At 36.6% G+C, this 19,948-nt stretch overlaps 1 protein-coding gene across 1 annotated transcript in view; it reads left to right on the top strand.

Annotated features, from left to right (window-relative positions):
• Nucleotides 1-19,948, top strand: part of CIP2A (cellular inhibitor of PP2A) — a 30,101-nt gene that overhangs the window by 7,170 nt on the left and 2,983 nt on the right. The window contains exons 8-20 of the mRNA XM_084802250.1: nucleotides 1,874-1,949; nucleotides 2,388-2,606; nucleotides 4,086-4,245; nucleotides 5,545-5,686; nucleotides 7,658-7,757; nucleotides 10,692-10,810; nucleotides 13,350-13,545; nucleotides 13,967-14,041; nucleotides 14,132-14,242; nucleotides 16,773-16,969; nucleotides 17,804-17,917; nucleotides 18,149-18,231; nucleotides 19,212-19,351. Of these exons, the coding sequence (XP_084658376.1) occupies nucleotides 1,874-1,949; nucleotides 2,388-2,606; nucleotides 4,086-4,245; nucleotides 5,545-5,686; nucleotides 7,658-7,757; nucleotides 10,692-10,810; nucleotides 13,350-13,545; nucleotides 13,967-14,041; nucleotides 14,132-14,242; nucleotides 16,773-16,969; nucleotides 17,804-17,917; nucleotides 18,149-18,231; nucleotides 19,212-19,351 (1,732 nt within the window). The remainder of the gene's footprint in view (nucleotides 1-1,873; nucleotides 1,950-2,387; nucleotides 2,607-4,085; nucleotides 4,246-5,544; nucleotides 5,687-7,657; nucleotides 7,758-10,691; nucleotides 10,811-13,349; nucleotides 13,546-13,966; nucleotides 14,042-14,131; nucleotides 14,243-16,772; nucleotides 16,970-17,803; nucleotides 17,918-18,148; nucleotides 18,232-19,211; nucleotides 19,352-19,948) is intronic.

Genomic DNA, 19,948 nt, shown 5'->3' with positions numbered 1-19,948 from the left:
TGGCAGAGAAGCACTCTTAATACTTAAGCCGTCCCTCCAGCTCCAAAACATTTATGTTGCATCTCCAAGTGTTTCTTGTCAAATAGAATTTGAAACTACATAATATTTACTTCCAAAGAGTTCTTTGCATTAGAATCCTTCTCTTTTATTTTCATTTTTATTTTCAATTTATTTTTATTTTTTATATATGGGTTTTATGTCTACATGTATGTGCACCGTGTATGTGCCTGTTCCCTTTGGAGAGACTAGAACAGGACATCAGATCCCCTGGAAGTAGAGTCTTGGCTGGTAGTGAGCTACCCAGTTTGGGCACTGGGAACTGACCCCTGCTCCTTTGGAAAAGTAATACTCATCCTTAACTGCTGAATCATTTCTCCAGGCCTTGCTTTTAGCATCTTAATATTTTCATGGCTTAGGGATCTTAAAATAAGAAAGTCCTTCAAAGAGTTAAAGCAACTCATCTCCAAGTAACAAAACATGTACTGAGCACCTACACTGTTCAAACAGTAAGAACAAAATGCAGCACAAGGATATCAAGTAATTCCTAATTTTGCAGAAACAAAATCAAGAAGCTTTACAAATAAACCTAAGCACTAGGACTAAATTAACTTCGGGTAGCGGAGTAAGTTCTACAAAATGAGGCACATTTATCTTAGCATTTTGTCTCTTTTCTAAACATCTGTGATAAGAGTGGGTACCATCAGTGTCACAGATAAGGTCATTTTTTTCCTTCAGAGTACCTTCCCTTTAGCTGTCCTCTTTTCATCTGTTGTATGTTTTTCAATACTCATGTGTCTATCCTGGCTGTCATATAATGCTTAATGAAAAGCCTTGTGGTAACTTAAGTTTTTCTTTTGGATATGCTCTGAGGAGGAGGTAACCATGTGTAGTGTGTAAGATTAAACTTACTCTACACTCCTCTCAGTCACTCAGATGCATTCTTTCCTTTTGGGCAGAATTGATCCCAAGAGCTACATCTGTCTTGGCTTCTTGATTCACTGTCATACCACTTGTTAAAATCTCAGTCTTGAATCTGCTTCAGTCTTAACAATGTTGAGTTTCTAATGAGAGATGAGAAAATCACACACATGACCCGGGCCAGATCCCTCATGTTTATTCTGTCAGCTTCCTTTCTTGATTCCTGCGGTGTCTCATTCAGTGTGTTGCCACCTTCCATGCACAAGCTCACTTTACCTTTGTTTCAAATACAGAAGAAAAAAATTCATCTGCTTAGAGCTCACTCCCATTTGCAAACCTAGACAAACTTGTTTCTACACATTCTTTCTGGGTGCTATCCTTTTCTGTTCATAAGCATTTTATTACCCTGTGTTGTAATCTTCATTCTCTCATCAGCAGATTATTTTCCCAGCCTATTCAATGCTTCTTACTCAGTTGTCACTTTCCTTTCAACCATTACATCACCTTAGTACTGCTCAAGGTCAATACCCAAACTTAAGCCAAATCTGGCCTCATTGCAGCTTTATTTCTGGACCCTTGCAGTGCTAGAGAGTGGCTGGAAGCTGCAGCTGCAAAGCAACCCCTCAGCCCATAACACTAGACAACCAGTCACCCACCATGTGCTGCGTTGCTGTGCTCTGAGGGTTGTAGAAAATAAAGTGCATTGTTCACAGAGAGTGGTTTAAGTTGAGATGGGTTTATTGGCATAAGACTGTCAAAAGTCGATGACTTATGACATCTATGTACATAGATAGTCGATGACCACATATGTAAACATTGTAAAGGCATTTGATGTATCATTTGTTTTTATTTGAGAATGCCATACTTGTATATAATATGTTTTGATCAAATCTACCTCCTTTCTTTTGCCTAAAATCCTTCCCCTTTTGTCATTAATGTATACCTTTGAACCTAGGTATGAGCACTTCTCTTCATGTCTTAACCAAGTACTAGGCCTTCTAAATGTGAAAGACCCTGATTCTTCTTCAAAGGTATGTGAAAGCATAGCATTTTGTTTTGTTTGTTTTCTGGTTTTTAGAGACAGGGTTTCTCTATGTAACAGCCCTGCCTGTCCTGGACTCGCTTTGTAGACCAGGCTGGCCTCGAACTCACAGCGATCTGCCTGCCTCTGTCTCCCAGGTGGTGGGATTAAAGGCATGCGCCACCACACCCAGCTCTGTTTTACACTTTTTAAAAACTTCAATGGTCAGGAAATTCTAAGTATGATTCTCCCCACATGTTTAAAGACTGTTCACACCCATGTAACAATATTGAAATTAGAATGAGAGCACTACAAAATGTAAGCCGCATTACATTTTTCTTTCAGAATATTTCCTTTTAAATTGTGTTGGATTTTTAGTGTTCTATCATTTGCATTCTCTATTAAAGTCCAGTGAAGTGGTATTTAATGAAGACTTTATATTGTACAGGTTTTAGAATTACTTCTTGCATTCTGTGCAGTGACTCAGCTGCGCCATGTGCTCAGTCACATGGTGTTTGAACAGTCTTCATCTGGCAGCAGCATTCCAGGAAGCCGTCCTAAGAGCTCAGAACCTACTGTGGCTCTGCTTCGGTGGCTAAGTCAACCTTTGGATGGATCTGAAAACTGTTCTGTTTTAGCATTGGAGTTATTCAAGGAAATCTTCGAGGTAATAGACTGATTGGCACATTTCCTTTTGTACTTTTATGATGCTCAGTTAACAATTTGTTTTACAACACTTTCATGTGCTCTATAAGCTTCCAATTGTCCATACAATGGATAAAATTAATAATTATAAACCAAACTGTCTGGAATTCAATTACTAAGGTTTTTTTTTTTCTGCAAAGTCACATGTATTAGTATTTTCTACTGAATGCTTGGTATGTATTTGTTTCATACCTAGATACATACATACAGTTTGTTATCCTGTATGTTAAACTGTGTGTACTAAACAGTATCTATATGATTCCTGCTTTGGTTTTTTTTTTTCTCTGTTGACTGCCTTGTAGTAATTGTTCTGTAAAATATTAGTCTTAACTAGTGAAATGTGACAGAGCATGCAAACAGTATGCAATGCACTTAGTAGATTGAAGACAAATAATCTTCATCCATAAATTATGCTACTGGGCAACTTAGCATTATCTGCTGTTTGCCAGCTTGTATATTCGTTCAGCCTGTGCCAGTCTTCCAAGTGATTTTTCGTGTCATAAGTGGATCCTACGCACCAATATGTGTTTGAGTGATTAAGTCTAGTAATTAAAATTAATGCATAAACTGCTTTTGGTATTTTAACTTGATCCTGAGTATACCTGATTTTAGAATTTAAAAAGCTTTTGAAATTATTTGTAGTTCTACACTATTCAAGTCAGTCTCTTCCCATTTTAATCATAGTTAACAAATTTAGAGTATTGTCATTAAATACCAAACATATTTAGAATAACATTTAAATCATAGCAGCTTCCTTCAAAAATGTCTTATTTGTAAAGTCTTACACATTCATTTGAGGAAAGATGCCAAGATAGGTCTGAAAACTGCCTAAAATGGTAAATTGTAAAATGTTTTAAAATAGACGACTTGAATAAATGAATATTGAAATAAATGTAAAAATTTAAAGTATACTATAGCTCAATAATAATCGTTGAAGTTTATTTTAGTTTCTCTCTTAACCCAGCTATCACATAAATAATTGAGATTCTTTTATATTTGTTCATAATGAGCTTTACAACACAATCTTGAGCAATTTAAGTCTGTTCTTAACCCTCTATGTTAACTTACCTCTATCTTTGCCAAATTCCCCAAGTTATTTGCTTTTTAATTCTTTCCTTGCTCCAGCTGAATCTTCTTTATCTCTCCTGCACCACTGCCTGTGGCTAACTCCTCCTCCCCTATCTGGCAGAAAGTCCATCCCTGTTCTTTACCCTGCTCAGTGATTGGCTGTAAGCTACTTTATTGGCATACAAGGAGACAATTGGGGAGCAGAGGTTAAACAACAATAAGACAGGAGATTCTCAGAAAAAGGCTCTCAACCAGATGGGGGGGATACAGAAATTAGCATTTGAACTACATGATAACCTTATGCCAACAATAACTGTTTTGTGTTATGTATTCCACCTTTATTTTTAATTACTCTTGATGGGAAATTTTCCAGGATGTCATTGATACTGGTAGCTGTTCCTCAGCGGACCATTTCGTGACCCTTCTGCTGCCTACAATCCTAGATCAGCTTCAGTTCACAGAACAAAATCTGGATGAGGCCTTAATAAGAAAAAAGTGTGAAAGGATGGTCAAAGCCATTGAAGTTTTATTAAATATCCTTTACCATAATATAAATGGAAAGTACAAAAACTCTAATTTTGTATCTATTTGAAATCTTACAGTTTCTCATGTAATATGGGAAATAATGTACTGAAGGGCTGGGGAAATACCTTAATAAAGTGCTTCTCTTGCAAACACGAGGACTTGAATTCAGTCCCCAGTAGCCACAGGACAATGTCAGGCAAGCATGACAGTGTGGGCTTGTAATCCTGCAGCTGGGACGCAGAGACCAGAGTGTCCCTGGGGTCTGCTGGGCCGCCATTCTAGCCTCATGGCTGACCAACATTCCCTTTGGAAACCCTGCTGTGCTTCTGAGGATGATACCGCAGGTTGTCCTTTGGCCTGTAAATGCATGTGCACACATGTGTATACACACTTGCACACAAACATGTATGAAATGTGCACTTACATATATGGAAAAAGGATATTGATTGGGATTTAAAGTTTCAAAATACCTGGAAAAGTTCTCTAGTTTGTTTTTCTGTGTATAATTTATCCTGAAATACATTTAGAACTCATTAAATTTTTCTAGATACATTTTGTGTTCATATTTGTGTACATGTGTCCACTGCAAAGGATCAGACCCAGGACCTCATTAGGAAATCAAACATTGTACTACTAACCAGTATTGACAACCCAATAAATGGTCTTCAAATATGACCATTTTTTAAAATCACAGTTTGAGCTTTGAAAGTGAATTCTGAGGTGGCTCCTGGTAACTCGTCTGTGTTTTTAATGCTTGTTAATCCTGTGAGTCTTTAGTCCATGTATCAGTGCATAAGCAAATACTAAGAGTTTTCAAGGTTTTAGCCCCCATCCCCTGTGTTTGTTTGTCATTGTTTAATCTGCCTATTTGTTTCTAACTTGTAGCCAAGGTTGAAAATCACTGGAGTAGAGACAGGCAGTTCCTCTGTTTAATCTTAACGGTGTCTTATAACTTGGCCCTTTTTTCTGATAAATATTCATAGTAATTTGTAATTATAAGAAAATACCTTCCCATAGTTCATTCAATGTTTATCGAAACATTGTGATCATTGCTAACACAAACATCTGGTGAAGAAATATACTTTCTCTTGTTTTACCATGTGTCATATACTTATATGAATTATCTCTTGCTGTTTACCAGTCACCTTAATACTTTAGAGTTCTAATTTTCTAAAGCAGCTAAAATAATCGCACTGAGTTCCAATGATGACATAACTTGACGGAAAGTATTCTGAATGGTGTAAGTTATGTACAACTACACTGTATACCAAGTACATGTATGTTTGTGTATCTTAACTAAATTTAACCTCTGTGTGGAGATGATACTCTGAAAATGCAAGTTGTAAAAGTATTGACTACTATAAAGTGCACCACGCTGATAGAGCAACAGTTTACATATGGCAAGATCGACCTCGGGTTTGGAACAAAGGTAGCAGATTCTGAATTGTGGTGAGTATCTCAAATCCAAAATGCATATTGGTAAAGGCAGTAAAAATTATAAAGTGTAGTTTTCATATTTAAGGATCATCCTTAGTTTTATTCTGTTTACTCAAAGGATAGCTGGAATTTTTTTGATTTTTTTTGAAAAAAAATTCAGTTTGTGGATTGCATACTTCTGCTGAAAGGTTTTGACATCTGTAGCTTGTGTTTCATTCTAACTTTTTTTTCCTCTGTACATATGTGAAAGAAAAATTACAGAGCCTGAACATTTTTCTTCTAAATTTCCTTTTGACATTGGCTTGGTAAATTTTTTGCTTCATTTAATCTTACATTTTTAAAGAGAAAAGTATGACGAAATGGCTGATTTCAGCACAAGAAACCCAGTCCTTGCTGAAAACTTCTTAATAACAAGGACAACTCTTCCTTCGCACATCAGAGCTTTAGATGAAGGTGGATGCTCACTGCGAGTAAAGGGCGGTCATGTATGCCCTGCCCTCTCTTGAATAAGTCCTCCTACTGAATATTAATGAGACCCTGATAAATGCCAGACAGGATAATTCGTTCCCACTTCCGTAAATGGCATAACTGTTAGCAGTTATATTCATGAAGAACAAAAATTATCTTTTCACTTTTAAATCTTTTTGGTAGAGATATTCTGTGTGTGTGGCGGCAGGGGGTGGGGATGTAGACATCAGGACAGGCTGTGGGAGTCCCATGGATTGAGCCTAGGTCACCAGGCTTCACGGAAAACAGCCTTACCCTAAATTGGGCTATCTCAGCAGTCATTAAATTTTGTATTCCCTTTCAGATGCAAAGTAGAATGAGTACATGGTCATGTATCATTCATTCTCTACGTTATTGTGGGGTTTTGTTGTTTTTTGTTTGTTTTAGTATTAGAAACAGTTATGGAGAATAAAATGAACAATATTCTAATACTTGTACTTCATTCAGAAGACATTTGAACCACATTGGTATTATTTTTCTGTTTTTCTTTTTATTTAAATTTATTTTTAAAAATTTATTCACTTTACATCCCTGTTGTCGTCCTCTCCCTCATTCCCTCTGGTGCCATCTTCCCTCCCTCTTCCCCCGTATGCCTCTCCCCTGGTCTGTAAAGAAGGGGGTGCCCTTCTCCACGATTAACTGACCCCCAGCCTACTAAGTCCCATCAGTACTGCCTGCATCCTTTTCCTCTGTGGCCTGGTAAGGCACCCCACCAGGGGGAAGTGATCAAAAAGTAGGGAACAGAGTCCATGGCAGGGAGAGCCCCTGCTCTCCTTAGGGGACCCATATGGAGGCTAAGCTGCCTATGGGCTACGTCTGAGAAGAAGGTCTAGGTCCTCTTTGATGCATGATCCTCATTTGGTGCATCAGTCTCCACCAGCACCCCTGGGCCCAGATTTGTTGGCTTTGTTGGTCTTGTGGAGCTCCTATGCCCTCTGGGGTCTTCTGTCCCCCCTGCACCCACCTCCACCCCCAGTCTTCCATAAGACTCCCTGCCCTCTGCCCAAAATTTGGCTGTGAGATTCAGCTTCTGCTCCAATCCCCTGCTGGGTGGAGTCTCTCAGAGGACCTCTATGGTGGGCTCCTGTCCTGTTGCCTCTCTACAACAGCTTCTAGCATCTATTCTGTTCGCCTTCTGAATGAGAACCCAGCATGTACCCCATGGTCGTCCTTGTCACACAGCTTTTTTAGGTTTGTGAACCACATTAGTGTTTAAAAGTAGAAAACAGTCTGAAATTTAGACTCAGTACTAATTTAAAGGTAGTTAACAGTCTGAAATTAAGACTCAATACTAATTTGTGCATTCTGGAACTTGAGTACTAAAAATATTAAGTTTTTAACTCTTAGAAGTAATACTTTATCTTCTTGAGTTTTAAAAACAAATTTGTTTTAGGTTTTTCATTTACTTTAGAATTATACACAAAAATATGCTAATTTTTTAGTTATCTGATTTAAATGTGACTTTTATTTTTAAAGCAAACTTGCTGCTGATGTTATTTTGAAAACTCTTAATTTGATGAACAAACTTAAACAATTGGTTCCTGGTATGGAAGTAAGCTTCTACAAAATCCTTCAGGTAACTTCAAACTCTTCACACATTTTATTACCAATTGATTCATTGTGTGCATGTGTATGTATCTAATAGATATACACATAGTCCTGTGGGGTGTGTGTGTGTGTGTGTGTGTGTGTGTGTGTGTGTGTGTGTGTGTGTAGATATGTATATGTGTATGCGTGTGGAAGGTCAGTGTTGTGTGTTCTCTTCAACTGCTTGCTACTTTCCCCCTTACCCCCTCTTTGAGTCTAGAGTGAGCTCACTGTCCTGGAGCTCACCAGTTTAGCTAGGCTGGCTGGTCAGTGAACTCTACAGATCCACCTGTGTCTCCTGTCTTCCTACCTCCCACTCCTAGGGATATATGGGTACAGATGTGCCACCATGTCCTTCAATCTAGGTGGGTCCTAAGGATTGGACTCAGGTCCTTGTGTCTGAGCAGTCCCTTACCTAGGTGTGTAATAGTTCTCCCTTTGTTTCTTTCTTGATTTTTTTGTTTATTTGTTCAGACATCATATCACCATGTAAATCAGCTTGACTTTGAACTCTCCATTCTTCTGCCTCGGCCTCCTAAGTCAAGGATTACAAGCCTATGCATCATGCCTATCTTAATTTCTGCTTTAATATTCTATTTCTCTTAGAATTGACCATGAAAAGATTTGAGAATTCTGTCTTCTGTTTAGAATATCCTTGTTGTATGTAATTTCTTAAAAATTCAATCTAAATTCCTCTAGGTTCTAAGGTGAAGAATGTTCACAATAATGGTTTCTCAGCCTTTCTTTCATTGTGTTGTACTTGCAGATTTCTTGGTTTATGTTAGTATGGGGAAAGACTGTGTGTGTGTGTGTGTGTGTGTGTGTGTGTGTGTGTGTGTGTGTGTATAAACCTGTGAGATACACATATGTTTAATGACTTGGAATATAATTCCTTGTGCCCTATCCACCTTTTTTTTTTTTTTTTTACAACATGAGGTTCTTTGCTGTTCTGGACCTAACCGAATGAGGTAGGCTGGTCACTAGTGAGCTGCAGCAATCTGTTTGTCTGCCTCCCTAACACAGGGTTAAAAGAACATACCCAAATTTGTATTAAACTCAGATTTTCTATCTGGGCCAAATTCCCTAGGTAAGCTTTGAATTTTAAGCAGGGTTGGTGACATAAAATAATAAGGGAATAGAAAACATCTGAAAGAAAGGGACTGATAAGATTAGTGAGGATGTGCTGAAGATAGCTAGCTCACAAGGTTTTTGTTGTTGTTTGTTTTTGGTTTTTGGTTTTTTGGGACAGGGTTTCTCTGTGTAGCCTTGACTGTCCTGGACCACTTTGTAGAATAAGCTGACCTCAAACTCCCGGTGATCTGCCTGCCTCTGCCTCCCAAGTGTAGGGAATAAAGGCGTGTGCCACCACCACCCATATGTGGAAAGTTCTAAATGTTATTAGAAAACAAAATTACAAGATTTAGTTTAAAATTTCAATTGTATTTTATTTTCTACTCCCTCTTAAACCACAAACTTAGGACTTAAAACATGCCATACTACTGTTCCTCATTCTCTCTTAGTAACATCTAATAATGCACATGTATTCTTAGCTGAACTGGAGGAGACGGGTTTCTTAAATAGAAAAGGAGTTTATCAAATTAAGAATGTTCCTGTCTGTTACTTTCCTTATATGAAAAAGATCTTTATGTGCTATTGCAGTCTATTTGCTTATTTTAGGGAAAACAGAACTAGAGTTTAGTTTGGTTGCATAATACTTAGATCAATGGACTTCATTTTGGTTTTATCTGGCTTCTTTGCTTAGTGCAGGGTTCAACATTACCCATGTTACTATCTATATTACGTAGATAACTTTTATAAATTATCTAACAAAAATGCAGAATTACTTTTTGCTGAATTAAGTTAATAAAGTAGCTTAGAAAGGGTGACAGTGAACATTCAGATGTAATAGAAGCCAGCACTGAACCGGTAGACAGTGGTCGTGTGTACGGTACAAAAGCATTATGCTTTAGAGGCTTGGTTCTTAGTTGGCTGAACTAAGTTGCTAGACAGTGTGAGCTTGAGCAAGTATTTTCTGTCTTTGTACTTCAGTTACCCTTACACAATTAATGATTCTGTGCTCTGGGAGAAATTGTGAATGGATCCCATTGAGAGTTGTGAAGATTGAAACTAAGCATTTAACATTTTAATTATAAAGGCTTTACATATTAATAATTTTTTCACTAACAATTTTTTGTTTTAAAAAATGAGTCAGGGTAGGGAAATGACTCAGTAAGTAAGTGCTTAAAGTCACATAAAAAGTGAGTTTGACAGTATATCTGAGTCCATCCCAGTGCTGAGAGGCAGATATGCCAGGGGATTTATGACCAACTGGTCTACCCAGTTGGTGAGCTCCAGGTTCAGTGAGAGACTTTGTTTTAAAAAATAAGGTGGAAAGCAATAGAATCACTGGCCTGTATACATGCATATACATACAAAACAAAAAATTATAAGTCTGGTTTTTTAACTTCTGTTTTTAGATGCTTTTTCATAGTAGATGACTTTAGAGACTGTGATACTAGTGTAAAATACTGTCATGAGGAACTTTGAAGTGTATTAGATTTTCTAATATGCATTCATTTGAGTAATATATTTGATGCTTTTAATTTAGAAGTGATTGGCCAAAGTTTTATTAGAAATAAAACAGTATCTAACTACCATTTGATTCTGAGTAATTTAAATTTATCAAAATACTTAAGTCAATTCTGGAAGGCAGAATTTAAAACATGGAAGCCTTTTCCTGGATATTTTTGTTTATTTGTTTATTAATATGGATTGCAATACAGTATAAATAGCTGCAGGGTGGCAAAGTTCATCTACATGCACACTTCAAGTAGGAATACCTTAGGATATGCTCACCCTTGACCAAGGCCTGGGCAGTGTGTGGTCTTTCCGCCTCTTACTTCCTGGTTTCTGGTTTGTTTAGGATCCACGTCTGATTACTCCTTTGGCTTTTGCTTTAACATCAGATAATAGAGAACAAGTCCAGTCCGGATTGGGGATATTGCTGGAAGCTGCTCCACTGCCAGATTTCCCTGCCTTAGTGTGAGTAGTAGCCATTTGTAGTATCTCTTTAGTGCAGTGTGAATGCCATGCCATGTTTCTTCATAATCCTCCATGTATATTTATTAATAAATTGGTAAACTGCAGATTTTATTGTAATTGTCAATAACTGTTCAAATAATTTTGATTCCTGTAACAGAAAAAGCCAAATGTTTACTTTCTCAAAGAAAGCATAGATGCAGGTAATTAGATATATTAGTCGTGCTTTTTTTTTTTTTTTTTTTTTTTTTTGTCTCTTAATCACCTCTTCTGAACAAAGGTTCTAGACACTGAAGTTTGAACCAGCTGCTACACATCTTTTTATACAAGAACTTCTCTTTTCTTATTTGTTTGCCATCACATCCTAAGAACTGCATGATCTCAGCTGGGAGAGGTCAGTGGGAGGATTCTGAAATACGATGTTTTCAATTATAAAATGCAGTAGGTGATGGCCAGGTGAAAAAATTTACTATATTTAATTTCACATAATAGTATATTTAAAATGCTGTTGGGTTTTTAAATTTTATTTGTTGTTTTGCTTTGTTTTTTTTTTATTGGATTTGTGTCAGGAGGCGAGACTCTGTAAATTGAATGGTTACTATAGTCTGTAGTTGGGATTTAGATTTTAGAACTTTAAGTGGTTTATGTAATAGAATTTATAAAAATTGCTTGAGTAATTTGAAACTAGAGGTCAATAAACAGGCCAGTGAACAAGTTTTTATTTTGTCAATAGTTTCATCAAGCCAAAGCCACATCATTCATTTCAGTATTATCTTCTCTCGTCCATGCTGTTTTCACTCTGTAAAAGTAAGAAATGAGTTTGATAATCCATGCTGTTAAGTGACTTTAGTTGCATTTTGCAGATAGTCAGTCATGAATTAAGAATTGAAGAACCAGTAAATGCAAGTCCAATACCAGTGCAATAGCAGTATCACTCCTCGCTTTACTTGGTGATAGTAGTGTAAAGGGAGAAAACAAATTCGAGGCCTAACACACAATCTAATAAATATTTTTAATTAGAAAACCCAACCCAAAAACTTATACATTTTGACATTTATGTTTAGCAAAATATTTTTTATTTCTGATATTATAATTACATTTCTTCCTTTCCTTTCCTGCCTCTCTAAACCTTCTCATATACTCCTCCCTGTTCTTCAGATTTATGATTTCTTCTTTCATTATTTCATTGTTATTGTATGCATACATATGTATGCATGCATACATGACAAAATGAACGGGGAAAAGCCCTCAAGTTCTCAACCCTAAGCAAGAGCTATAGGCAACTGAGCTATAGGCAACTGAGAAAAGCTGGGAGTAGGCTAGAACCTAGAGCGTGAGCAGAGTACATAGCCCAGGGACCTACGGTAAATTAAAATACTACTGTTCTTGAAAAAACAAAAAAACAAAAACACAGTAGAATGACTCAAAAGACATTCTGCTATACTCATAGAACAGTGCCTTGCTTAGTCATCATCAGAGAAGCTTCCTCTTCCAATAGATGGTAACAAGTACAAGTACAGAGATAGATAGAGAGAGGAATAAGAGACCTAATACAGGATGACTCCATCAAATCCCTCCCCTCTGGGCTCAGGAAACCCAGCAGAGGAGGAGGCATAAAGAGTGTAAGAGCCAGGAGGATGGAGGACACCAAGGAAACAAGGCTCTAAATCAACATGATCAAAGATCATATGAAGTCAGACTGAGGCAATTGCTCAGGGCCTAGCCAAGTCTGCACAGGTCCTCTGCTAATATATTATGGCTTCCAGTTTAGTGTTTTTGTGGGATTCCTGAATATGCGAATGAGTGGTTGTCTTATTCTTGTGCCTTTTCTTGGGCTCTTATGTTTGTTTTGTCCTATTCTAATATGTTAGTTTTTGTTTTATCTTACTATATTTTGTTACTTTGGTTTTTTTTTTTTTTTTAATAAAGGTTCATATAATGCCTATCACTATGGAAAGGAGTGGCTAATTATTCATATTATGTAGCTGACTAATGGAGGCCTCTTTGGGGAGGTAAATTTGAACCAAGATCTTATGGTAACCAGCTTACTTCTGATAGAAGAGTTTCATATAAAGGTACAGCTCATTCAGGGCCTTGAGCCATAGTCAGGGTTGGCTTTCAGTGGAGCAGAAGAGAAGTCAGTTTGATGAGGACATACTGGGTGAGAAAAAAGAAAGAAGGGTTAGCAGAGAAGATCGATGAGACCGGATGTTACCATCTGTGATAAGAATGTTGTTCTGAGTAATACAGTAACTTTGTTCTCACTACAAATAATCCACACTCACTAACTAGTGGTAGAATGCCTCCAAACCAAATGTGGAATTTTCATTATAAAGGATTGTAAGTAGAAAAGAGTACTGGGGAAAATTTAGAATGTTTTTCCAAAGTTTGTATTATTGTGGTTACCAGGCAGGTGATTTTCAATGCAACTCAAGACTTGTAGTTCCCAAATAAGACTCATTCTAAATCATACCACAGTTCTATAACAGCTTTGCCTTTGCTCTCTTTTTGTGATTGCTTTTTCTTTTTGATGCTTATTCAGACTTGGAGAAAGTATAGCAGCAAACAATGTATACAGACAGCAAGAAATTGAACATATGCCCAGGAAAATGCCTTTGCAGCCCTTACATCACTGTTTTTCAACATCAACAAAGGGCTTAACACCTCCTCTTTCAAAAGATAATGCTCCTGCACTGAACATTGAGGAGCTAATAGAGAAACTTCAGGCTGGAGTGACGGTGAGTGATAAATAGCACTGTAAATGGGCTTGCTTGATACTAGGCAGCTAAGTGTTAGCTCTGATTACAGATTTATTTTGACAGCTTTAGGTGCAGATTTTATCACTGAAACTTTACTCTTTTACATAAAAAGTAAAATCTGCACTTTTTCAAAGGAAAAAAAACAGTTATAAAATGTAAACATTTTTTTAAAGATGTCATTCTTATTCTAGCCCCCTTCTTTTCTGCCCATGAAGCTTAAGGAATATTTTTAGATCACCAAATGAACACTAAACTTTGTCAGATAGCCAAATTAGTGAAATATTTTAATCTACCTGATTTAGTAGGGTAAACTCTTTGGGTTTAATGGTTTAGTTGCAAAGTAGACTTTCTTTCTTTTGCTAAATTTATAATTTTCTGATGTGAACTCTGTTAAAACCAGGTAAAGGATCAGATTAATGATGTAAGAATATCTGACATAATGGATATTTATGAAATGAAACTTTCTACATTAGCCGTGAGTACACTCCTATTATAACTGTACTTGTAAATGCATTTTACAGGTGTTTTCCGAAACCATAGACATTAATGGTGTATTTTCTTCTAGTCTAAAGAGAGCAGGTTGCAAGATCTCCTGGAAGCAAAAGCCTTGGCTCTTGCACAGGCCGACAGACTGATTGCGCAGTATCGCTGTCAAAGAACTCAAGCAGAGACAGAGGTCTGTACACTATACAGTAAAACATGAGTGGCTGGTAGAAAGCCTCACTTTCTGTGAGGTGGGAAACATGCACAGTGCTAGTTACAAGGATCTTATTAACACACATAACTGAGGTGAACTGTCTTGAGCAGTTCGTGCGAGTATTTTCTAGTCTGAGCTCTCTTCCCTTGACTTTTAGCTACATTATCTCCACTTTCTTTTCTATCTGGTTGATGTGTGTTTGTGTAAATGTCATTAATGTTCTACCCTTGAGTGTCAGAAATCCTCAAAATTATAAGCCCCTTCTTTCCTTGTTTTTCTGCTGTATAGTTTCGGCCATTACTAAATGTCAGGGTTCCCAAAGTTATGGCAAGCCAGAGAGCTTTTTCCAGAGCACTAAAGGCACTGTGTTGCTGAATTTAGTAATTTGGGAAATGCTTGAAACTCTGAATAAAGTACTTACCCCTTAAAACATACATATAAAGAGTTGTCTAGTACTGCTTGAATTTTCTGACTTAGAAACCTGGAAATCACTGTTTACCTCTGTATTATCCACCAAGTTCAGCTGATTAGACCTAATTTTCTGATTTGTCTCCTCCTACCTGCACTTACTCAGGGTCATAGGAGAGCTCTTAAGTAGTCTTTCTACCTCAATTCTGTTTGACACCCTTTGCACGTCCAGTGGTTTTCTGTGTTTTATTCTCTTTTCCTTTATGCCAACTGCTGGGTATCTGAAGGAGTGCCTCATCCTGTCTTTCTAGAGCTTCATGGTAGTTGTCAGTGCTCTCTGATGTCACTGAAATTCCTTAATTTGACATAAACAAAAATTCTAACTCAATCCCATTCATCTTCCATTTTTGCTCATACACTGAGGGTAACTACTTATACTAATTTGTATTTTGGTAGAATTTCCCATAGTCTTATTTTTTTCTTAGCTTTGAATTTCCTTAACTATATTTAAGGTACCTTTTCCTCTTTTCTTGCTTAATACCTCATCATCTTCAATTATCATTGAAGTGTCCACATCCCCAGAAGCTTCTATGGTCATTTTCTCACTTGTATGTTTGGCTTTCCTTCTATACCTCTACCTTGTGCTTGCGTCTTCATACCATTTTCCAAACCATATGATATTCATACTACTTCCTACCCTGTTAGTGATATTAAAGACTATTTGCAAATCTCCAAGCTCTAATACATTCTTGACATATGGTAAGTGCTTTATACATTTAGTAATTAAAATAATATACCTTATGAGTGAAGTGTTAGTTTAATAATATGAAATTCTTAACAGATTAAGATGGAATTTTACATTATTTGAATTAATAAATTATAAGATTGTATGGTGCTTGAAAGAGGAGTTAAAATTGCTAGTAAGTAAAATAACTTTAAAATCTTTTCAGGTTAAAAGTATCCTAAAAATTATAAAGAAATAAAGCTGAAAGGAAGGAGTCAAGAAATAACATATATCCTGTCCCTGGATTCATTATTGTTTTGGTTAATTTTCCTGTCGCTGTAGTAAAATACATGGACTAAAGCGACTTAAGGAAGAAATAATTTATTTTAACTTGTAATTCAGTTTTCTTGGCAGGGAAATCAAAGTGCTGGGAGTTTGAAGTGATAGGTCACATATACCCACAGTGACAGAGTAGAGTGACAAGCATTCTAATGCTTTGCTCACCTCCATTTCATGCATTCCAGATTGCCTTGCAAGGGAAATGGCCCCATTCAAAATTGAGATGGAATGTTCCACATCTATTAACCTAACCAGATAATTCATGGAGGTCCATTTCTAGTCAAAATCTGTAATGTTGGCTTGGTAAGATGGAGCAGTAGGTAAAACCTTCGTCACCAATCTTGATAAGCTTGGTTCAATCCCCAGGACACAGATGGTGGAAAGAGAAAACTTAGTTCCACAAGTTAGTCTCTCACCTCCACACATGTGCAGTGGTATGCATGTACTCCGACACAAACACACACACATTAATTAATTTTAACTGGGTTTGAATGTTACATTTTAGGTGGAAACTCCTTCAGTGAAAATATTTCATGCACAAATTTAAACTGCATAAAATTACTTCCAGGTTATGTATATGAGGGATATAAAATGTAAATAAACGTCCTGGTGGATGTGGGTCTCATGTATTTGTTATGTATGTGCAGATACTCCAAAACCTTGAAGAATGTGAAACAGTTCTGACTTTTGACCTGAATCAGATTTGGAAGAATTTAGGAATATACAACTGATACAATTTTCTTTAGCAAGTAGATGCTGAATTAGGTATTTGATAGCTCTTTTAAATTGTACAGTTTATCAACTATAATGTGCCTCATGTTACATGCATGCATTACTTAATGCATTCTGAGAAGTGTGCTAGACAGTTTTGTTGTGCCAACATCACATAATGTACTTAAGCTAAGATGGCTACATCATAATGAGGCAAAATAATCCTGTGGGACTGCCACCAGCTATGCGGTACATTTTATCCAAACATTACAGCATAATGTAATTGTATGTGATAGTGGAAAAGTGTATGTTTCATTTTCTTTTGAGGCACGAACACTTGCAGCCATGTTAAGAGAAGCTGAGAGAAAAAAGGAAGAGCTTAGTGTGTTGCTGAAGTCACAACAGCTCGAGTCAGAAAGAGTCCAAAATGATATTGAGCATCTCTTTCAACACAATAGGAAGTTGGAGTCTGTGGCTGAAGAACATGAAATACTGACAAAGTCCTACATGGAACTTGTTGAAAGGTAAATCAAGGATTCTGTGTAAAGTTAGGACCTAAGTGCATGTGCCACATTTCCTCAACCCTAAATGGTTTTTGAAAACATCTTTTATATTGTTCTGACATCATAAATTAAGTAATTCATAAAATATTTAAGACTGCCTAACATGAGCTGAACAAGGACAACATAGACATGCCAAGGTGGGTGGTGAAAAGACCAAGAGGCCTCAACCCTACACAAACAACTACAGCCAACTAAGGAATGCTAGTAGCAGGAGAAATACTCTACCAGGGAAAAGCAAGCCAGTTTGTTTTCAGTGTGGCCTAGAACAAACAGTGCTTGATACTGAGGCACTCATCATCACAGGTTATTGAATGAGGGCCAGCAAGATGGTTCAATGCATAAAGGTACTTGCTCCAAGCCTGGAAAGCCAAGATTGATTGCCTTGATTGCCCAGAACATTCATGGTGGAAGGAGAGAGCTCACACGTTCATACACTCACACTATAACACACATGTGCTCATATACACACATATAATCCATACATAATTTTAAAGAAATTATAGAGTCAATTTAGTTGTCACAGTTAATACTAATATTAAAATGGACAGTTGGTGATTTCAGCTAATCAAATTAGTTATCCATTGGGACTTTCATGTCATTTTACCTAATACCACAGAAATTTGTGTCACTACTTGCCTTTTGTTGTCATTGAGTATAGTTTACTATGCCATGCAATGAACTCTTTAGGTAAACTGTGTAATTAAGGAGCATAAGCATTTATAATTTTGATAGGTACTTCCAGATGTCCGTGCTGCTTTCCTCCATGAAGACACTAACACATTTCTGTCTTTTTAGAAATGAAACTACTGAGAAGAAGAATACCGACTTACAGACAACCTGTGAGTCTCTGAATAAACAGATTGAGACAGTGAGAAGGTTGAACGAGTCACTCAAACAACAAAATGAAAAGTAAAACCTCTATTTCTATATTCTAATTATTTGTTATTTTGTAAAGACAATGATTCTCTTTCTACATAGAATTGTTTTCTATTGCTAGCTAGTAGAACTCTTCTTTTAGATTACAGTATAAACTTGGCACATGTATAGGTAATTACAGTTCTTATGATTTTTACTTAATACATTTGGGGAACAAAATAGCACTAATAATTTGGTTCAATAATTTTTCTTTTATAACTTTAGAACTATTGCTCAGTTGATAGAGAAAGAAGAACAGAGAAAAGAAGTCCAGAGCCAGTTAGTGGACAGAGAATATAAATTAACAAGTAAGTCGCTTTTTTTTGCGATGCTGTGTTTTCATCATAGTTTGCTTTGGAAGAATATCAGAGCATAGGTTGTTTTAGTTTGCGTGTGTGTGTTGGGTCTATGCACCTGAGTCCAAGTGGCCATTGAAGAGGTATTGCAGGAAAGTGATTCTCTGCAAAAACAGTACCGGCTCTAAACTGCTGAACCATCTCTTAAGCTCCAGCTGTTCTTTTTCTCAAATTTTAAATTACTTCCTAAACAACTTCCCTTCTCTTTAAACTTTCAAAAATCATGTTCATTCAATTGATCAAGTAGAAAATGTTGTCTTTCCGCATCCTTCCTCCACCCCCCAACTCTAGGAGTTACAAGAAATGATGGCTTTTTAAAAAGTAAAATGTTTAATATAACAGCAGGTGGCAGTACTGGGTAACTTACAGTTACTAGTCTTTGAATTCTGACACTGTGAAATGACCCACAAAGGCATTCCTGCTCTAACTTACCCTCCTTAGTGCAGAGACTAAGACTGCTTTATTTGCATTGGGTTTTGCTCTCTGATTTCTAGTAGCCCTTAAGCTCTGTGTGTTTCCCTCCCTTACCCCCCCCCCCCCCAAATGCTTATTTAGAGCAGAGAAAGTCAGAAAAGACATAAAGATTTGCTGCTTTATAAAGAATGCTGGTAAAAAGAAATAATTTGGGTGTATCTTGTTTTATGTATTTATTCTCTACATTTATCATGTGGGGGGTAAGGGTTGCCCATGTAGGGAAGAGGACAACTTAAAAGAGTCAGCTCTCTCCTTCTGCCATGTAGTTCCAGGGGTTATTTCAGGTGATTGTAAGCACTTCTGCTTTTTAAGGCATCTCTCCCTCCTTTGAGATATTTCATTTACTCAGTAAATTTTATATAAAAAATATTTCCAACAAGATGTTTTATCACCTTCCTCATTGTTTTCTTTTATAATGGCTACTTTTTCATAATCACATGGCTATTTGTTTGTTTTAGATTTGCACAAAAAAGCAAAATCCCAAGAAGAGAAGATTAATGTTTTACAAAAGGAAAAGGAAGACAAGCAGGGAACCATTGATCTCCTTAAAAAAGAATTAAGCAGAACAGAACAGATAAGAAAAGAGTTGAGTATTAAGGTAAGACTCTTCGGTTTTCCTTGCAGAAAAATAGAAAAGTAGTTTTTAAAAAGATTGAACGTAGATAAATTAGCCTCTGATTATTTAGTAATTTAAAGTCATTAAAGATTTCATATTTATAGCTTTTAAGGGTGTAGAGGATGTAGAAAGGGGATTTATAGGTCTTCATGTGGCATACCGGTAGCTTTATATAGGTTGATAGCTCTGTCTCTACTTCACAAGTGGTTATGATTTTATATTTGCTTAGATCCTTGTTATTTGCAAAGAACTCCTAAACTTTTTTTCTCAATTATCTTCTTTTTGACATCTACAAATATCAAAATATTAGCACTTATAACTTAACAATGAGGAAATGGAGCGTGAAGTTATATATAATAGACATACCGTATGAATTTTAATCTACTGGTTGTATATTATTGATTGTTTAACTTGAGAAGTAGCTATGAATTGTGCTTTCTAGCCCATTTATTATCAAAAAGATAAGAATAGCCCAACTTTATGACTGAAATATCTCAGAGCAAATGAACAAGGGTGTTACAGTTAAAATGTATTGATTTAGCCTATGATGCTAAATAAAGACACAGAGTCTGAGGCATA

Source organism: Acomys minous, assembly GCF_964271855.1.
Source record: "Acomys minous genome assembly, chromosome: 11".
In the NCBI taxonomy this organism is placed as follows: domain Eukaryota; kingdom Metazoa; phylum Chordata; class Mammalia; order Rodentia; family Muridae; genus Acomys; species Acomys minous.
This window is presented reverse-complemented; position numbering and strand designations above follow the sequence as displayed.